General features: G+C 43.7%; 1 protein-coding gene across 3 annotated transcripts in view; it reads right to left on the bottom strand.

The window, feature by feature from the left end:
- Nucleotides 1-719: 719 nt before the first annotated feature.
- Nucleotides 720-18,180, bottom strand: part of LOC144481968 (signal transducer and activator of transcription 5B-like) — a 142,149-nt gene continuing 124,688 nt past the window's right edge. Inside the window, exons 18-21 of one of the 3 annotated variants that reach the window (XM_078201175.1) lie at nt 9,391-9,522; nt 8,693-8,785; nt 5,865-5,939; nt 720-4,394 (exon numbers count right to left, since the gene is read on the bottom strand). In XM_078201175.1, the coding sequence (XP_078057301.1) occupies nt 4,298-4,394; nt 5,865-5,939; nt 8,693-8,785; nt 9,391-9,522 (397 nt within the window). In that variant the 3' untranslated portion in view covers nt 720-4,297. Of the gene's footprint in view, nt 4,395-5,864; nt 5,943-8,692; nt 8,786-9,390; nt 9,523-18,180 lie in introns of all 3 variants that reach the window. The other 2 variants (XM_078201174.1, XM_078201176.1) reach the window with 2 other exon arrangements.

The following is an 18,180-nucleotide window of genomic DNA, read 5'->3' as shown; positions in this document are numbered from 1 at the left end:
CCACAATGGCAGAGTCAGTAAATGCATGTTCATTATGAAACAAATTGCAGAGACCATGAGGAAACAGATTCCATCCCCGGACTGTGTCGAGTTAGTTAGATCTTTGCCCAGACAGTAGAAAGCTTTAGGATTGGTCTCAGTGTTCTTGGATTGGGGGAAACTGTAGGGCAGGGAAGAAATCACCCTGGGTACCCTGCTCCCAGTCAGTATCCATTACCCCAAGTGGAAATGGAAAGAGTACATGGGCAGATGCCAGCTGAGGACAATTTTGGGGGGTGGTGGTGAGGAAGAAAGAAAAAAGTGCCACACGTCAGCAGGGGGAATACTGAGGGTGCACCACAAAGTCAAAGGGTGGTACTGAGGCAGTGTCACACTGTTGGGCAAGATGTTAAACCAAATACCCCATTGATCTGCCCAGGTGCAGATAAAAGATCTCATGCAGTTATTTCAAAGAACAATATTTACCCCTCAACCAATATCATTACTTCATTATCACATTACTGTTTGTGAGAGCTTTTGGTGTACAAATTGGTTGTCATTTTATTTCCATTATAAGTAACACTTCAAGAGTAATTCATTAAGCACTTCTGACATTGAGGTTGTGATAGATGCTCTGTACATGGAAGCTCTTTATTTATTTTGAAGGAAATTGAACAGTTGGATCTGTATGCAGCAAGAATCAGCACCCATCAGAGGAAAAATAAAATAAGACAGGCGTGTTGTATTATCTAAAATCTAGGACTTTTATTTCAGCCTTTATACAGGCTGGCAGCATTCACCTTGTATGAATAATTATGTCTTAAACAGCAAGTGCAAATGGAAAATGAGCTACGGCACCAATAGAGAAAACAAGCTACAAACAAACAGCATTAATGACAAAATGAAAATGCACCAAATTTAAATGATTGTATAAGGTCAAGCCCCCACAAAATTCAATCCAGGATTATGATTTCATAATATGCACAGAGGATTACAAAAACTCTGATACTTACTATCATACAAGTAGAGGTCAATCAAGAAGTTGCCTCCATGGAATCTGGAGAGGGCAGCATTTCAGGTAGCCAAATTGTAGCATGCTAACTCCTATAAGCTAATGTAACAGGGCAAATAAAAACAGGCCATTTGCTTTTGCATCAGACTCAGTTTATATATAGATAGGTATAGACTGAAACAATTGAGGAATGAGGGGAAAAGTTCTCTGTGGAGGGCAGCAAACCAAGTTTGAGTTGCTAAAATGTTAAAGTGGATGCATATTCTGGATTGGATTAAACGGGTGGGTAGAGGCCATGATAGGGTAGAATGTACAGAGATAATGGGAGGAGTGGGATCAATGAGTCACTCATGTACTTCATAATCTGTGCCTCATGTTCTTGATTTGTGTGAAAATTACATTAACCAAATAAATGTTATTTTACAGAATCACAATGGTTACAGCACAGAAGGCGACCATTTGGTCCATTGTGTCTGCTCTGGCTCTCCAAAGGAGCAATTTACTGAGTGCCAAACACCCTGGCCTTCTTGCCGTGACTCTGCACATTCTTCCTTTTCACATGATAATCCAATTCCCTCTTAATTGCCAATTGAACCTGCCTCTGCCACACTCATAGGCAGATCCTAACCAAAGTGTAAAAAGGTTTTTCCTTATGTTTCCATTGCTTCTTTAGCCAATTACCTTAAATCTGTGCCCTCTGGTTCTCTTTCCTTCCACCAATGGAAGCAGTTTTAACCTATCTACTCTGTCCAGATCCCTCATAGTTTTTAATACCTGTATCAAACCTCCTCTTAATCTTCTCTTCTCCAATCTTTATGTAACTGAAGTTCCTCAACTCTGGAACCATTTTCATGAATCTTTTCTGCTCTCTCACTAAAGCTTTCACATCCTTCTTAAAGTGTGACGCCCAGGACAGGATACAATACCCCAGTTGAGGCCGAACCAGTGTTCTATACAAGCTTAACGTAATCTCCTTACTTTCGTACTTTATACCCGTTTGATAAAAGCATACAGCATCCTTGGCTTATTAACTGCTCTCTCAATCTGTCCTGCCACATTCAATGATTTATGCACATATACAATCAGATTCCTCTGCTCCTGCACCTCCTTTAAAATTGTATCCTTCGGCCAGAATTCTCTGACCTCATCTGCAGCTGGGATTCTCCAGTCCTACTGCTGTGAACAGAGGCTAGGCTGAGCGTCAAATTCTCCATTCTCGCTGGCAGCAGCAATGGGGCGAGAGACCGGAGAATTCACCTTCATCTTGTATTGCCTTTCTCTACCAAAATGAATGACCTCACATTTCTCTGCATTAAATTGCACCTGCCACTTATCTGCCAATTCCACCAATCCGATTACATCTTTTTGAAGTTCTAGACTATTCACATCACTGAAAGGTTGATTAGGTGCTGGTTGTATGAGAAAGATCTGGAAACAACTGGGCTAGGAGAAGGTGCAGTATGAATCAGCCATCCAGTCAAGCCAGTAAAGTCTTGGGCTGCAAAAAGCAGTCTTGTTCTGAAATCTTTTGGATTTCCACAGTAGAATGGAAGCAAGTTTGAGGGGTCATGCAGTATGCCTTTATTAAAGCTACAGCGGTTTGCTTTGGGTAATATTACTGGATTTTTATAATTATAAGGAGTGTTGCCTGGAAGGTGTTTACTTTTGGGTCTGACCAAGTAGGGAGTCTTTTGGGGGGAAATGTTTTGCAAGACTAATTTTAACTGTGTAACTAGAATCTTGTGGCACTTGTGGCCTATGGCACTTGAAAATATCTATACTAGTATACAGATTTTAACATTAACCAATTGAATAACGCTGCAAAACAAACATACAATACATAGTAAACCTTACCACAAGTCCATTGAAAGCTCCATTTAGTGCAATGATTTTAAATGGTCCCCTCACCTCTTTAAAAAAAAAGCTTTAAAAAAATAATTGGCTCTTGCATCCTTCAGATGTTGAAGTCGCAACTGCTAAAATGGACTACTGCTATTTCCCCCGTCTTCTGCAGTACATCATCTATAAAACATGTTTCGCTCCACTAACTGCATCAGTTTCTCCACACTAGCCGTGCCGTAGTCTCTGAATGAGACTGTCAATTTACTACCTGTGATAACACCCACGAGGTCCATGGGGAATCACGGATTGATCTCCCTGTGAAGTTCATTGAGTACGAGTTCCCCTGGTAACAGGCAGTGGCCTGCCCAGCTGGAACTCATTACCTGAGCCTTTTATAAGACAGGCCCAGGACTGGGCCTGCTGAACTGTAGTCCCAGACAAGGACTAGTGTGTGTACACCACAGTAGTGGTTTTACTTTGCATTCTATAACAAACTATGTTCCTTTCCAGTCAGACTTCCTGACTTATTACACAAACAATCTGTTAAATTTGTAGATTAATTTTTTTAAAAATACACAAAATTTGAAACTTGGGATTTTTGTTTCATTGCAAGTATACAATATTCTTTAAATATTTAATTAGAAAATAAAGCTTCTTTGTGGCTGTCAATAGGTGGGTGACTCTTCCAGGCTAGGAGATATTGATATTATATTGCTTTGAATTGTCTTGAGAATTTGAATTAAGTACTAAATTTTCACTTTGTTCTGTTATTTACACTGCTTAATTCAACTAAATTCTTTTTTTCAGAAAGTCATCAGCAGACTGCCATGAAGGTTTGATAGATGCTATCGAACAGCACATCAGCTTGTCTACCCAAAAAACAAGAATCTCATAGCAAGGAAACCACAGCATCTTCTCAGATCATCGAGTCAATTCTCAGTCTTACAAACTTGTTTACTTTATTCTGGGCTAAATTCAGCCAACATCGCTAATCGGATTCATGAAAATATTGGCTTTAAACAGATTTGACTGGACTAAGTTTCCAATACTAACAAAGTTTATGTTCAATTTCATTTCAATTTTAAATGCACAAGGCTCCCAAATATGCCAACTGCTTTTCTTTGGCCACAGATTTGAACAAAGTGTCTGCCCTCCACTCAGCATCTCCAAACATTAATGCTGTTGAAATTGAGAAGGTGGCCTGGACTTTTCTGTGGCATCAGACACCACCAATCAGATGTAGACAGTTCCCTTACAGGGAAAGAGAAGAAAATTGTCTATTAACAGATGGTTAAATTGGGTTTTAACTACAAATTTTGCAGTTTTTACAGCAAAATGCATAATTGAGTGAATAGAAATCTTAGTTCAAAGCTCAACCACTGACATAATTGAGCACTTTTCGTGACAAAAGCCACCTGTATAACTTGGCACTTGAGAACGCTCTTTCCTAAACACGCAAACATTTCAAAACTCAGTCGAATTTACAAGCGACATATCCACTGTGTTCATGTTCAGGAGTGCATTCAGCTCCAACTCCGAGGGAATAGGAATGTTATCCACACTAAGAGAGACAAAAAAAAAATCAGAATGTGATACTGGTGTTTCTAAAACTGGAGTCATGTATTAAGATTTTCAAATTTAAAAAACGAATTCCAGTTACAAGTTGTATTTAATATTGAAATTAATAAATAATCTTACTTTGGTTTGAGCTATGTGGAGTGCAATGCATGCTTGTGGGTTTTGAACAATGTGGTTGCTAGCAATGCAGGTTCCAAGGAGTCATATTGGACTCAAAATGTTAATTGTTTTTCCAGCGCTTCCTGTTTTTATTTCAAATTTCCAGCAGCTGCAGTACTTTGCGATTCAAAGTGCTTTTTGGGGAATCAGTGGATCTGTGCTGACTTGTTGGTGCTTGACTGCCTTCACTTGGACATGGTGTGGGGATGAAAGGATGGGTGGAGTGGACCCTCAGGATGGGGGCTGCCCCACTTCTTGGTGCTTCTTTAGCTGTGGGTAGAACCCATGCATTACTTTTCCATTGGTGATTTCTCCAGTAGAAAAGACTGGTTGCATCAGTGATCTCTTTTCTAACCGTGGGAACTAGGTCAACCTGTCAACTATATGAACTCCTTTTGGCTGAAGTAGACACAGAGCTGAGTTTGGAAAATAACCTGCAAGTTCTTCATAAACTGGATACTGGGAGAAATCTCAAAAATAAAAGTGCCATAAAACCTATTATAAGCATTCCAATTCCCTTAATATTCCATCGAAAAGCCAGCCTAGATTATTTGCTCAAGTCCTGAAAAAACTCAGAACCTTCTGACTCAAGTATACAAGCGTGCGTCAATACAACGTGTGGGGTAATATTTTCTTGTCCTAACTTTGAATACTTTGGGTCCTTTTTGTAAAATCATTCATGGATGCGTAGGTTGCTGTCTAGGCCAACATTTATTGCCGTTCCCCAATGCTCTTGAGTAGGTGGTAATGAGCTGCCTTCTTGAATTGCTGCAGTGTGTGTGATGAAGGTGCTGTTAGGAAGGGAGTTCATAGAATCCCCACAGTATAGAGAGAGGCCATTCGGCCCATCGAGTCTGTACCGACCACAATCTCACCCAGGCCCGATTCCTGTAATACCACACATTTACCCTACTAATCCCCCTGACACTAGGGTCAATATAGCATAGCCAATCAACCTAATCCGCACATCTTTGGAGTTCCAGGATCTTGACCCAGTAACAATGAAGGAACAGCAATATAATTCCAAGTCAGGATGGTGTGTGGCTTGGAAGGGAACTTGCAGGTGGTGGCGTTCCGATGTGTCTGCTCAAACTTATCCTTCTAGGTGGTAGAGGTCATGGGCTTGGAAAGTGCTGTCGAAGGGGCCTTGGAAAGCTGCTGCAGTGCATCTTGTAGATGGTACACACTGCTGCCACTGTGTGTCGGTGGTGGAGGGATTGAATGTTCATGATGGTCAATGTGGGGTCTTACCTACAACTAAAAGCAAGGGTCTAAATACATTAATTTGGCTTACCCTCTTACAAACTGCGGATCATTTTCAAAGTTCATTTCCATATCATTCTCAGCTCTGTATGGATCAATGAGATGGCTGCTTTTCCAAAGGAAAAGGAAAAGAAAAAGAAGTGTTTGTCAGGTTATGTAACAAGACAAACGTATTACGTATGAATTTGAACAATAAGAACCTGGAGTATAAGAGCAAAGCTTTAAGGAGAGAGTATAACCCCTTACTTATCTTCAAAAATGCTGCAATATATTATGGCACTGCACATCAACTATAAGGTCATGCTTATGATTATCCAGAATTCACGAACTTGGGCATAAAATGATAGGGAGACATCAAAGAGGGAGAGAGTTACTCCAGCTGCATATGTAGCCTAATAAGCAATTAAATAGAGGCCTTGCGTTCTCGTTTGCTCAGTAGGTAATAATATCGTGTGAGACATTGAGCCGTACAAACCAGGAAAGTTTCAGGATTGATAGTTGGTCTGTACTGTTAATTCTCACCAACGTTTACAGATGCACCATAGAAAGCATTCTTTCTGGTTGTATCACAGCTTGGTATGGCTCCTGCTCTGACCGCAAGAAACTACAAAAGGTCGTGAATGTAGTCCAATCCATCACACAAACCAGCCTCCCATTCATTGACTCTCTACACTTCCCATTGACTTGAAAAAGCAGCCAGCATAATTAAGGGCCCCACCTTCTTCCGTAGGGAAAAAGATACAAAAGTCTGAGGTCACGTACCAACCAACTCAAGAACAGCTTCTTCCCTGCTGCTGTCAGACTTTTGAATGGACCTACCTCGCACTAAGTTGATCTTTCTCTACACCCTAGCTATGACTGCAACACTACATTCTGCACTCTCTCCTTTCCTTCTCTATGAACGGTATGCTTTGTATAGCATGCAAGAAACAATATTTCTCACTGTACACTAATACATGTGACAATAATAAATCAAATCAATCACAAGCTTGAGAGTTAAGTCAATATCCTGTGAACCCTACAGGATAGTGTATCTGCATGGGTGAGGACATGGCTGGGCCTAACATGGTGTTCTCCACAGAACAAATACTTTATGTCATTCACAGTCTAGGCTCTTAGAAGAGTAGCCAACTTGAGGCGAGTTATCAGGGCACTTTGTGCACCCGAATGACACAGGCAGATTAATAAGGGCAACACAGAATTTCAACTATGCTTTTTCCAAGGCATCCTGAACTTGTCTCAGAAAGTGACTTTGAATGATGAAACACTCTTCAAACAAAAATGTTCCCATAAGAAAGTCAATGGAAATTGAGCAAAAAGCATGGTATAATGATAAATGCAACAATTTGAATCAATGAGCAGCGGAAGGAGAAGGAACCTGAACCTAACCTAACTTGTGAAACATGGAGGTTCCAATTAAAAGACCAGTCCCTTTTGGCAAGTGGTAAAAATATGTTTCAAACTTAAAGTAGTTATGTTTAGTTGTTAAATTACCTGGAAAGGTCAGGGAAAGAGAATCTAGATCAATTGTTAGCAGACGTCCACTACAGCGCCTGAATCCTTTAACTTTTGACACCAAGTTGATTAAGTTGGACACAGTCAGCCTACAAGTGCAAACTGGGCACAAGGAACAATTCCTACGATGGAACAGGTAAGTCCATTGGGCCTTGTGTCTCATTTAAACAAGTGCATTTAGTGAGGCACATGGAAATGTCAGCCACTGCTGGGAAATGTCTGGCCACTGCTGGGATGAGGAGCAGATTGAACAGCCCTCGAGACTGCTAAAGGAAAAACTAGGCCCATTCTACTCCACAATATTTTTATTAGTGCCCTCCAGTGGTTAGTTTGAAAATCGCTGATTGTACAAAGGAATTAAATGTCTATTTCAGTCATGGGCTATGGAAGCCCTTTTTATTTCACTTTTACCAATATGGCGGATGGTGCATTTCCATTGTGGAATATGTGGGCACGCTATCAACTCTTTTCTAGATCCATGCTTACATTAGAGATACCTCTGGAGGCAATAATATCATGAGATGAGTTTCCAATAAGCAGTGCCAGAAAATGCTCTTGTCCTGGCAGTGTGAGACACTACATGCCAATATTTTGATTTGGTTGCAGATGAACTGGGGGTCTTGGCCTGTTTGCATTGCCCTGCAATGTTGGTCTGTACAACCTACTGCTGACATTTGGGAAGGTCCGTGCCCAGAAACTAATGCAACTTTGCATTATGCAACTAATGCATAATGAGTGATCTTGCACAAGTGATGTTTCCACATTGTTGACAGTGCATTGAATCTGCCCTGCAATATAAAGGCAAATTCTAATCAGCCTTTGATATATTGCAGAACCACTTTCATGAGAATATTAGCATGCATTGAGTCAAAAACGTGGAACTGGATTACCCTAGCGTACTGGCAGGGAGAATTTCTGCTGTCCCTCCAACTCTGCTGCCCAACCCATTTTCCTGAGTCAAGGGGTAGGATTCCTGGTGCCAAGAAGGTGCCTACTACTGCCAACAAAAATTGGACAGTGATGCGGAAACATCCAAGAAGACAATGAGGGGCATTAAAAGAGAAGAGCCCTAAAGTAGTTAGCTACTAGTTTTGTATGTCAACAAAGGTAGGTGCATGCAATTGAAGTGTAAAGCAACACCCCAATTCGGCATCTTCCTTCACCTACAGAAATCTAGCAGACATGCAGAGAGGGAAATGGAGCTCGAGGTACAAGAAAAATGGCCTCTATGGCCATATCAGGCAGGACTGCAGAGGAAAATAGCAAAATTACAAAGTTCATAAGTGAGATTCAAGGTTCTTAACTGTCACAGACAAAAGCTGAAGCTTTAGAAACAGAACTGACCACTGAATTGCATTTGGAAAGTCTTCACCCTGATTCACGGTTGTCATCATATTAGGAAGTAATGAAATGGAAGAGGCAATTGGAGCATCTCCCCTGTTAGAAGAGAAGAGAATTATATTTTAAACTGGCCGTGACTTGATTAAACCGTAAAAGGTGCTGATGACATTAGGTAATATTGTGAGCAGATTGCTATTAAATATAAAATATCCTCTGCTGAACAATCACACAAACTATTTATCGTAACAGATCTTGCACTTTCACCAATCACTTTATCATTCTTGTTCAAAAATGATGCAGCGCTCTGTTCATATTTCATACTGAATTTAGAGCACCAGGATCCCTGCACTCCCTTCCCTCTCCATCCCCTGGCTGAAAGGTCAGGGTTGTGTGGGAGGTGTGGGGTGGAGAATAGCTGTCCTGCAGACTGACCATTAATAAACTGGAGGCAGGACATTCATCCCTCAGGAACAGAGAAAATTATCCCCTCAGATTATGACATCCAAAAAGGATGGCAAGGTAGCAGACACCAGTGCAAGTGGGAGTGTGAATTACTTTGAGGGGAAGGAAGAGAACTAGTACAAGAGGACGATGAGAGTTATCGCAAAAAGAGGAAAAGAATTAAAAATACATGTAGTGGGAACAGAAATTCAAAATTAAAATGGGTAATATCAGTTATTAAAAACAACTTGGACACTTACTTATCATAGCTGATGTTACTTGGATTGCATGGGACTTGTGGCCATCCTGGCATTTCAGGAGTAGTGCACACAACACAAGACTGCGGCACTGGCGAAGGGACCATGGGTTGCGCCACCACTTGTGTTTGTTCACTGAAATAAAATGCAAAAACTATGAGCATTTTGCACCGTGTGTATCTGATAACTAACCCAACCAAAAGAGACAGAAGATGCTTTTTGAATTGCAGTATGCTACAGTCAGCATCTGTGCAACCAAGGCTCATGCCCAGCAAAGTGAAGAGTAGATTACAGTGAGATTATCAAGCGATGATATTAACTACACCTTGTTGTTAACTACACCTGCTGCATGCTTACAATTGAGACAGTTAATGAATAGCCTTGGAGCAATTATGAGCTAGTAATTTCACTGAATGGTTCAAATGACACTATTGATAGTTATTTATAACAATCACTTGAATCTCCAGGTTATAGTACAGCCTAGAACCACTTCTATCTATTTCGAATTGCGTGGAGGATGCGGAAAGTCTGCAGAGAGATTTGGATAGGCTAAGTGAGTGGGCGAGGATCTGGCAGATGGAGTATAACGTTGACGAGTGTGAGGTTATCCACTTTGGAAGGAATAATAGTAAAATGGACTATTATTTAAATAGTGAAAAATTACAACATGCAGAGGGACCTGGGGGTCCTTGTGCATGAATCGCAAAAACTCAGTTTGCAGGTGATCAAGAAGGCAAATGGAATGTTGGCCTTTATCGTGAAGGGGATGGAGTATAAAAGCAGGGAGGTCTTGCTGCAATTGTACAAGGTACTGGTGAGGCCGCAACTAGAATACTGTGTGCAATTTTGGTCCCCTTATTTGCGCAAGGATATATTGGCCTTGGAGGGAGTACAGAGAAGGTTCACCAGGTTGATACCGGAGATGAGGGGCTTAGCTTACAAGGAGAGATTGAGTAGATTGGGCCTGTACTTGTTGGAGTTTAGAAGGCTGAGGGGTGATCTTATAGAGACATATAAGATAATGAAGGGGCTAGACAGGGTAGAGGCAGAGAGATTCTTTCCACTTAGAAAGGAAACAAGAACTAGAGGACACAGCCTCAAAATAAGGGGGAGTCAGTTTAGAACAGAGTTGAGGAGGAACTTCTTCTCTCAGAGGGTAGTGAATCTCTGGAATTCTCTGCCCATTGAAGCAGTGGAGGCTACCTCGTTAAATATGTTTAAGTCACAGGTAGATAGATTTCTGATCAATAAGGGAATTAAGGGTTATGGGGAGCGGGCGGGTAAGCGGGCAGGGCCTTAATGCGCACGAGGAATTTGGATGTGGTTGCGGTGACAGAGACTTGGTTGAAAGAGGGACAGGACTGGCAGCTGAATATTCCGGGGTACAAGTGTTTTAGGCGAGACAGAGGAGGGGCCAAAAGAGGTGGGGGAGTAGCAGTATTAGTTGGAGGGCATATTACAGCGGTGCAGAGGGAGGACAATTCAGAGGGGTCGTGTAACGAGTCACTCTGGGTGGAGCTTAGAAACAGGAAGGGTGCAGTCACTATGTTGGGGGTGTACTACAGGCCCCCCAACAGCCCAAGGGAAGTGGAAGAACGGATATGTCAAGAGATACTGGATAGGTGCAGGAAAAATAGGGTTGTTGTAGTGGGAGACTTCAATTTCCCTGGTATAGACTGGAAATCGCGGAGAGCTGGGACTCTGAATGGGGAGGAATTTGTAAAATGCGTACAGGAGGGTTCTTTGGAACAATATGTAGATAGCCCGACTAGGGAGGGGGCTATACTGGACCTAGTACTGGGGAATGAGCCTGGTCAGGTCTTCAAAGTTTCGGTAGGGGAACATGTGGCAAATAGTGACCACAATTCTGTTAGCTTTAGGATAGTGATGGAAAAGAACAACAAAGAACAGTACAGCACAGGAAACAGGCCCTTCGGCCCTCCAGGCCTGTGCTGCTCCTTGGTCCAACTAGACCAATCGTTTGTATCCCTCCATTCCCAGGCTGCTCATCTGACTATCCAGGTAAGTCTTAAACGATGTCAGCGTGCCTGCCTCCACCACCCTACTTGGCAGCGCATTCCAGGCCCCCACCACTCTCTGTGTAAAAAACATCCCTCTGATATCTGAGTTATACTTCGCCCCTCTCACCTTGAGCCCGTGACCCCTCGTGATCGTCACCTCCGACCTGAGAAAAAGCTTCCCACCGTTCACCCTATCTATCCCCTTCATAACCTTGTACACCTCTATTAGATCTCCCCTCATTCTCCGTCTTTCCAGGGAGAACAACCCCAGTTTACCCAATCTCTCCTCATAGCTAAGACCCTCCATACCAGGCAACATCCTGGTAAACCTTCTCTGCACTCTCTCTAACGCCTCCACGTCCTTCTGGTAGTGCGGCGACCAGAACTGGACGCAGTACTCCAAATGTGGCCTAACCAGCGTTCTATACAGCTGCATCATCAGACTCCAGCTTTTATACTCTATACCCCGTCCTATAAAGGCAAGCATACCATATGCCTTCTCCACCGGTGTTGCCACCTTCAAGGATTTGTGGACTTGCACACCTAGGTCCCTCTGTGTTTCTATACTCCTGATGACTCTGCCATTTATTGTATAACTCCTCCCTACATTATTTCTTCCAAAATGCATCACTTCGCATTTATCCGGATTAAACTCCATCTGCCACATCTCCGCCCAATTTTCCAGCCTATCTATATCCTGCTGTATTGCCCGACAATGCTCTTCGCTACCCGCAAGTCCAGCCATCTTCGTGTCATCCGCAAACTTGCTGATTACACCAGTTACACCTTCTTCCAAATCATTTATATATATCACAAATAGCAGAGGCCCCAGTACAGAGCCCTGCGGAACACCACTGGTCACAGACCTCCAGCCGGAAAAAGACCCTTCGACCACTACCCTCTGTCTCCTATGGCCAAGCCAGTTCTCCACCCATCTAGCCACTTCTCCTTGTATCCCATGAGCCTTAACCTTCTTAACCAACCTGCCATGTGGGACTTTGTCAAATGCCTTACTGAAATCCATATAGACGACATCCACGGCCCTTCCTTCATCAACCGTTTTTGTCACTTCCTCAAAAAACTCCACCAAATTTGTACGGCACGACCTCCCTCTTACAAAACCATGCTGTCTGTCACTAATGAGATTGTTCCGTTCTAAATGCACATACATCCTGTCTCTAAGAATCCTCTCCAACAACTTCCCTACCACGGACGTGGGAAAAGGATGAGTGGTGTCCCAAGGGTAAGGTGTTGGATTGGGGGAAGGCTACCTTTAGTGGGATTAGGCAGAAATTGGCAGCTCTTGATTGGGAGAGGCTGTTTGAGGGTAAATCCACATCTGGCATGTGGGAGTCTTTTAAGGAACAGTTGTTAGGGCTACAGGACAGGCATGTGCCTGTAAAAAAGGATAGGAAGGGTAGGATTCGAGAACCGTGGATAACCAGGGAAATTGAGGGACTGGTCAAAAAGAAAAGAGAGGCGTATGTTAGGTCCAGGCAGCTAAAAACGGAGGGAGCTCTGGAGGAGTACAAAGAAAGTAGGAAAGAACTCAAACGGGGAATTAGAAGGGCAAAAAGGGGTCATGAAATGTTCTTGGCAGACAGGATTAAGGAGAATCCCAAGGCATTTTATTCATACGTTAGGAACAAAAGGGTTGTCAGGGAAAGAATCGGACCTCTCAGGGACAAAAGTGGGGAATTATGCTTGGAGCCCAAAGGAGTAGGGGAGATCCTAAATGAATACTTTGCGTCGGTATTCACAAAGGAGAGGGATGTGTTGACTGGGAGTGTCTCGGAGGGGAGTGTTGAACTGTTGGAGAAAATCTCCATTACAAGGGAGGAAGTGTTAGGTTTGTTAGAGAATATAAAGACTGACAAATCCCCAGGGCCTGATGGAATCTATCCAAGGCTGCTCAGGGAGATGAGAGATGAAATCGCTGGGCCTCTGACGCAAATTTTTGTCTAGTCACTGGACGCAGGTGAGGTCCCAGAGGATTGGAGGATAGCTAATGTGGTCCCGTTATTTAAGAAGGGTAGGAAGGATAACCCGGGTAATTATAGGCCGGTGAGCTTGACGTCCGTGGTGGGGAAGTTGTTGGAGAAGATTCTTAGAGATAGGATGTATGCGCATTTAGAAAGGAATAAACTCATTAACGATAGTCAGCATGGTTTTGTGAGAGGGAGGTCATGCCTCACTAACCTGGTGGAGTTTTTTGAAGAAGTGACCAGAATGGTTGACGAGGGAAGGGCCGTGGATGTTGTCTATATGGACTTTAGTAAAGCGTTTGACAAAGTCCCTCATGGTAGGCTGGTGAAAAAGGTTGGATCTCATGGGATAAAGGGGGAGGTGGCTAGATGGGTGGAGAACTGGCTTGGTCACAGAAGACAGAGGGTGGTAGTGGAAGGGTCTTTTTCCGGCTGGAGGCCTGTGACTAGTGGTGTTCCGCAGGGCTCTGTATTGGGACCTCTGCTGTTTGTGATTTATATAAACGATCTGGAAGAAGGTGTAACTGGGGTGATCAGTAAGTTTGCGGACGACACAAAATTGGCAGGACTTGCAGATAGTGAGGAGCATTGTCAGAAGCTACAAAAGGATATAGATAGGCTGGAAATTTGGGCAAAGAAATGGCAGATGGAGTTCAATCCTGATAAATGAGAAGTGATGCATTTTGGTAGAAATAATGTAGGGAGGAGCTATACGATAAATGGCAGAACCATAAAGGGTGTAGATACGCAGAGGGACCTGGGTGTGCAAGTCCACAGATCCTTGAAGGTGACGTCACAGGTGGAGAAGGTGGTGAAGAAGGCATATGGCATGCTTGCCTTTATAGGACGGGGCATAGAGTATAAAAGTTGGGGTCTGATGTTGCAGATGTATAGAACGTTGGTTCGGCCGCATTTGGAATACTGCGTCCAGTTCTGGTTGCCACACTACCAGAAGGACGTGGAGGCTTTGGAGAGAGTACAGAGGAGGTTTACCAGGATGTTGCCTGGTATGGAGGGGCTTAGTTATGAGGAGAGATTGGGTAAACTGGGGTTGTTCTCCCTGGAAAGACGGAGGATGAGGGGAGACTTAATAGAGGTGTATAAAATTATGAAAGGCATAGATAGGGTGAACGGTGGGAAGCTTTTCCCCAGGTGGGTGGTGATGTTCACGAGGGACGAGGGGTCATAGGTTCAAGGTGAAGGGGGGGGGCGGGGGGGGGGGGGGGGGGGGGGGGGGGGGGGAGGTTTAACACAGATATCAGAAGGACATATTTTACACAGAGGGTGGTGGGGGCCTGGAATGCGCTGCCAGGCAAGGTGGTGGAGGCGGACACACTGGGAACGTTTAAGACTTATCTAGACAGCCATATGAACGGAGTGGGAATGGAGGGATACAAAAGAATGGTCTAGTTTGGACCAGGGAGCGGCACGGGCCTGGAGGGCCGAAGGGCCTGTTCCTGTGCTGTATTGTTCTTTGGAACTAAACCACTATCAGATCAGCCATGATCTTATTGAATGGCGGGGCAGGCTCGAGAGGCTAGATGGCCTACTCCTGCTCCTATTTCTTATGTTAACTAGAACCCAGCTTCTATACAGTACATCAACTGTACTGAGGTGTATTAATCAGAGATTCACTGGTGTTCATTTACAGCAGCAGACTGAAAAGGCTGTTGTTGTTTTGGAGTTGCACAATAGGCTTATAGGTGTCCCTCAGTGTATAAAGACTCGGCTCCAGTGTTCTATTCCTTATGGCCTCTTGTCGGTGAATCTAGAACTAGGCGGTCACTGTTTAAAAATAAGGGGTCGTCCATTTTCAGAGAGAGATGAGGAGAATTTCTTTCTCCTTGTGAATCTCAGGAAACATCTTCCTCAAAAGGCAGTGAAAGCAGAGTCTTTGAATATTTTGGAGGCAGAACTGGATAGAACATAGAACATAGAACAGTACAGCACAGAACAGGCCCTTCGGCCCACGATGTTGTGCCGAGCTTTATCTGAAACCAAGATCAAGCTATCCCACTCCCTATCATCCTGGTGTGCTCCATGTGCCTGTCCAATAACCGCTTAAATGTTTCTAAAGTGTCTGACTCCACTATCACTGCAGGCAGTCCATTCCACACCCCAACCACTCTCTGCGTAAAGAACCTACCTCTGATATCCGTCCTGTATCTCCCACCACGAACCCTATAGTTATGCCCCCTTGTAATAGCTCCATCCACCCGAGGAAATAGTCTTTGAACGTTCACTCTATCTATCCCCTTCATCATTTTATACACCTCTATTAAGTCTCCCCTCAGCCTCCTCCGCTCCAGAGAGAATAGCCCTAGCTCCCTCAACCTTTCCTCATATGACCTACCCTCCAAACCAGGCAGCATCCTGGTAAATCTCCTCTGCACTCCTTCCAGCGCTTCCACATCCTTCCTATAGTGAGGTGACCAGAACTGCACACAATATTCCAAATGTGGTCTCACCAAGGTCCTGTACAGTTGCAGCATAACCCCACGGCTCTTAAACTCCAACCCCCTGTTAATAAAAGCTAACACACTACAGGCCTTCTTCACAGCTCTATCCACTTGAGTGGCAACCTTTAGAGATCTGTGGATATGGACCCCAAGATCTCTCTGTTCCTCCACAGTCTTCAGAACCCTACCTTTGACCCTGTAATCCACATTTAAATTTGTCCTACCAAAATGAATCACCTCACATTTATCAGGGTTAAACTCCATTTGCCATTTTTCAGCCCAGCTTTGCATCCTATCTATGTCTCTTTGCAGCCTACAACAGCCCTCCACCTCATCCACTACTCCACCAATCTTGGTGTCATCAGCAAATTTACTGATCCACCCTTCAGCCCCCTCCTCTAAGTCATTAATAAAAATCACAAAGAGCAGAGGACCAAGCACTGATCCCTGCGGCACACCGCTAGCAACCTGCCTCCAATCCGAAAATTTTCCATCAACCACCACCCTCTGTCTTCGGTCAGACAGCCAGTTGCCTATCCAATCGGCCAACTTTCCCTCTATCCCACACCTCCTCACTTTCATCATAAGCCGACCATGGGGGACCTTATCAAACGCCTTACTAAAATCCATGTATATGACATCAACTGCCCTACCTTCATCAACACACTTAGTTACCTCCTCAAAAAATTCTATCAAATTTGTGAGGCACGACTTGCCCTTCACGAATCCGTGCTGACTATCTCGGATTAATCCGCATCTTTCTAAATGGTCGTAAATCCCATCCCTAAGGACCCTTTCCATCAATTTACCAACCACCGAAGTAAGACTAACTGGTCTATAATTACCAGGGTCATTTCTATTCCCTTTCTCAAACAGAGGAACAACATTCGCCATTCTCCAGTCCTCTGGCACCATCCCCGTGGACAGCAAGGACCCAAAGATCAACGCCAAAGGCTCTGCAATCTCATCCCTTGCCTCCCAAAGAATCCTAGGATACATTTCATCAGGCCCAGGGGACTTATCGACCTTCAGTTTATTCAAAACTGCCAAGACATCCTCCCTCCGAACATCTATTTCCTCCAGCCTATTAGCCTGTAACACCTTCTCTTCCTCAAAAACATGGCCCCTCTCCTTGGTGAACACTGAAGAAAAGTATTCATTCATCACCTCGCCTATCTCTACTGACTCCATACACAAGTTCCCACTACTGTCCTTGACCGGCCCTAACCTCACCCTGGTCATTCTTTTATTCCTCACATAAGAGTAAAAAGCCTTGGGGTTTTCCTTGATCCGACCCGCCAAGGACTTCTCATGTCCCCTCCTAGCTCTCCTAAGCCCCTTTTTCAGCTCATTCCTTGCTAACTTGTAACCCTCAATCGAGCCATCTGAACCTTGTTTCCTCATCCCTACATAAGCTTCCCTCTTCCTTTTCACAAGACATTCCACCTCTTTTGTGAACCATGGTTCCCTCACTCGGCCATTTCCTCCCTGCCTGACAGGAACATACCTATCAAGGACATCCAGTATTTGTTCCTTGAAAAAATTCCACTTTTCATTAGTTCCTTTCTCTGACAGTTTCTGTTCCCAACTTATGCCCCCTAATTCTTGCCTAATCGCATCATAATTACCCCTCCCCCAATTGTAAACCTTGCCCTGCCGTACGGCCCTATCCCTCTCCATTGCAATAACAAAAGACACCGAATTGTGGTCACTATCTCCAAATTGCTCTCCCACAACCAAATCTAACACTTGGCCCGGTTCATTTCCCAGTACCAAATCCAATGTGGCCTCACCTCTAGTCGGCCTATCCACATATTGTGTCAGGAAACCCTCCCGCACACACTGCACAAAAACTGCCCCATCCAAACTATTTGACCTACAAAGGTTCCAATCAATATTTGGAAAGTTAAATTATGAGGAAATGTTTTACAAACTCAGCTGGCATTGCCCTGAATTAAGACTGTGGGTTTTTTATTCATTGGACGTGGTGTTGCTGGCTGGGCCAGCATTTACTGCCCATCCGTAATTGCCTTTGAACTGAGTAGTCTGGTCAGCCATTTCAAAGGGCATTTCAGAGTCAATCACATTGCTGTGGGTCTGGAGTCACATGTAGATCAGAGTGGGTAAAGACGGCAGATTTCCTTCCCTAAAGGACATGAGAGTGAATCAGATGGGTTTTTACAGCAATCAACTATGGTTCCATGGTCACCATTAGAATTTTTTAATTCCAGATTTTTATTGAATTCAAATTCCACCAAGGGGACATAATCTTAAAATTTCAGAGCTATGGTGTTAAAGAATGATGTCAGGAAGCACTTTTCCATACAA

The sequence above is a fragment of the Mustelus asterias genome, chromosome X (genome assembly GCF_964213995.1).
Source record: "Mustelus asterias chromosome X, sMusAst1.hap1.1, whole genome shotgun sequence".
In the NCBI taxonomy this organism is placed as follows: Eukaryota; Metazoa; Chordata; class Chondrichthyes; order Carcharhiniformes; family Triakidae; genus Mustelus; species Mustelus asterias.
The sequence above is the reverse complement of the archived record's forward strand: the minus strand, read 5'-3'. Positions and strand labels throughout refer to the sequence as shown.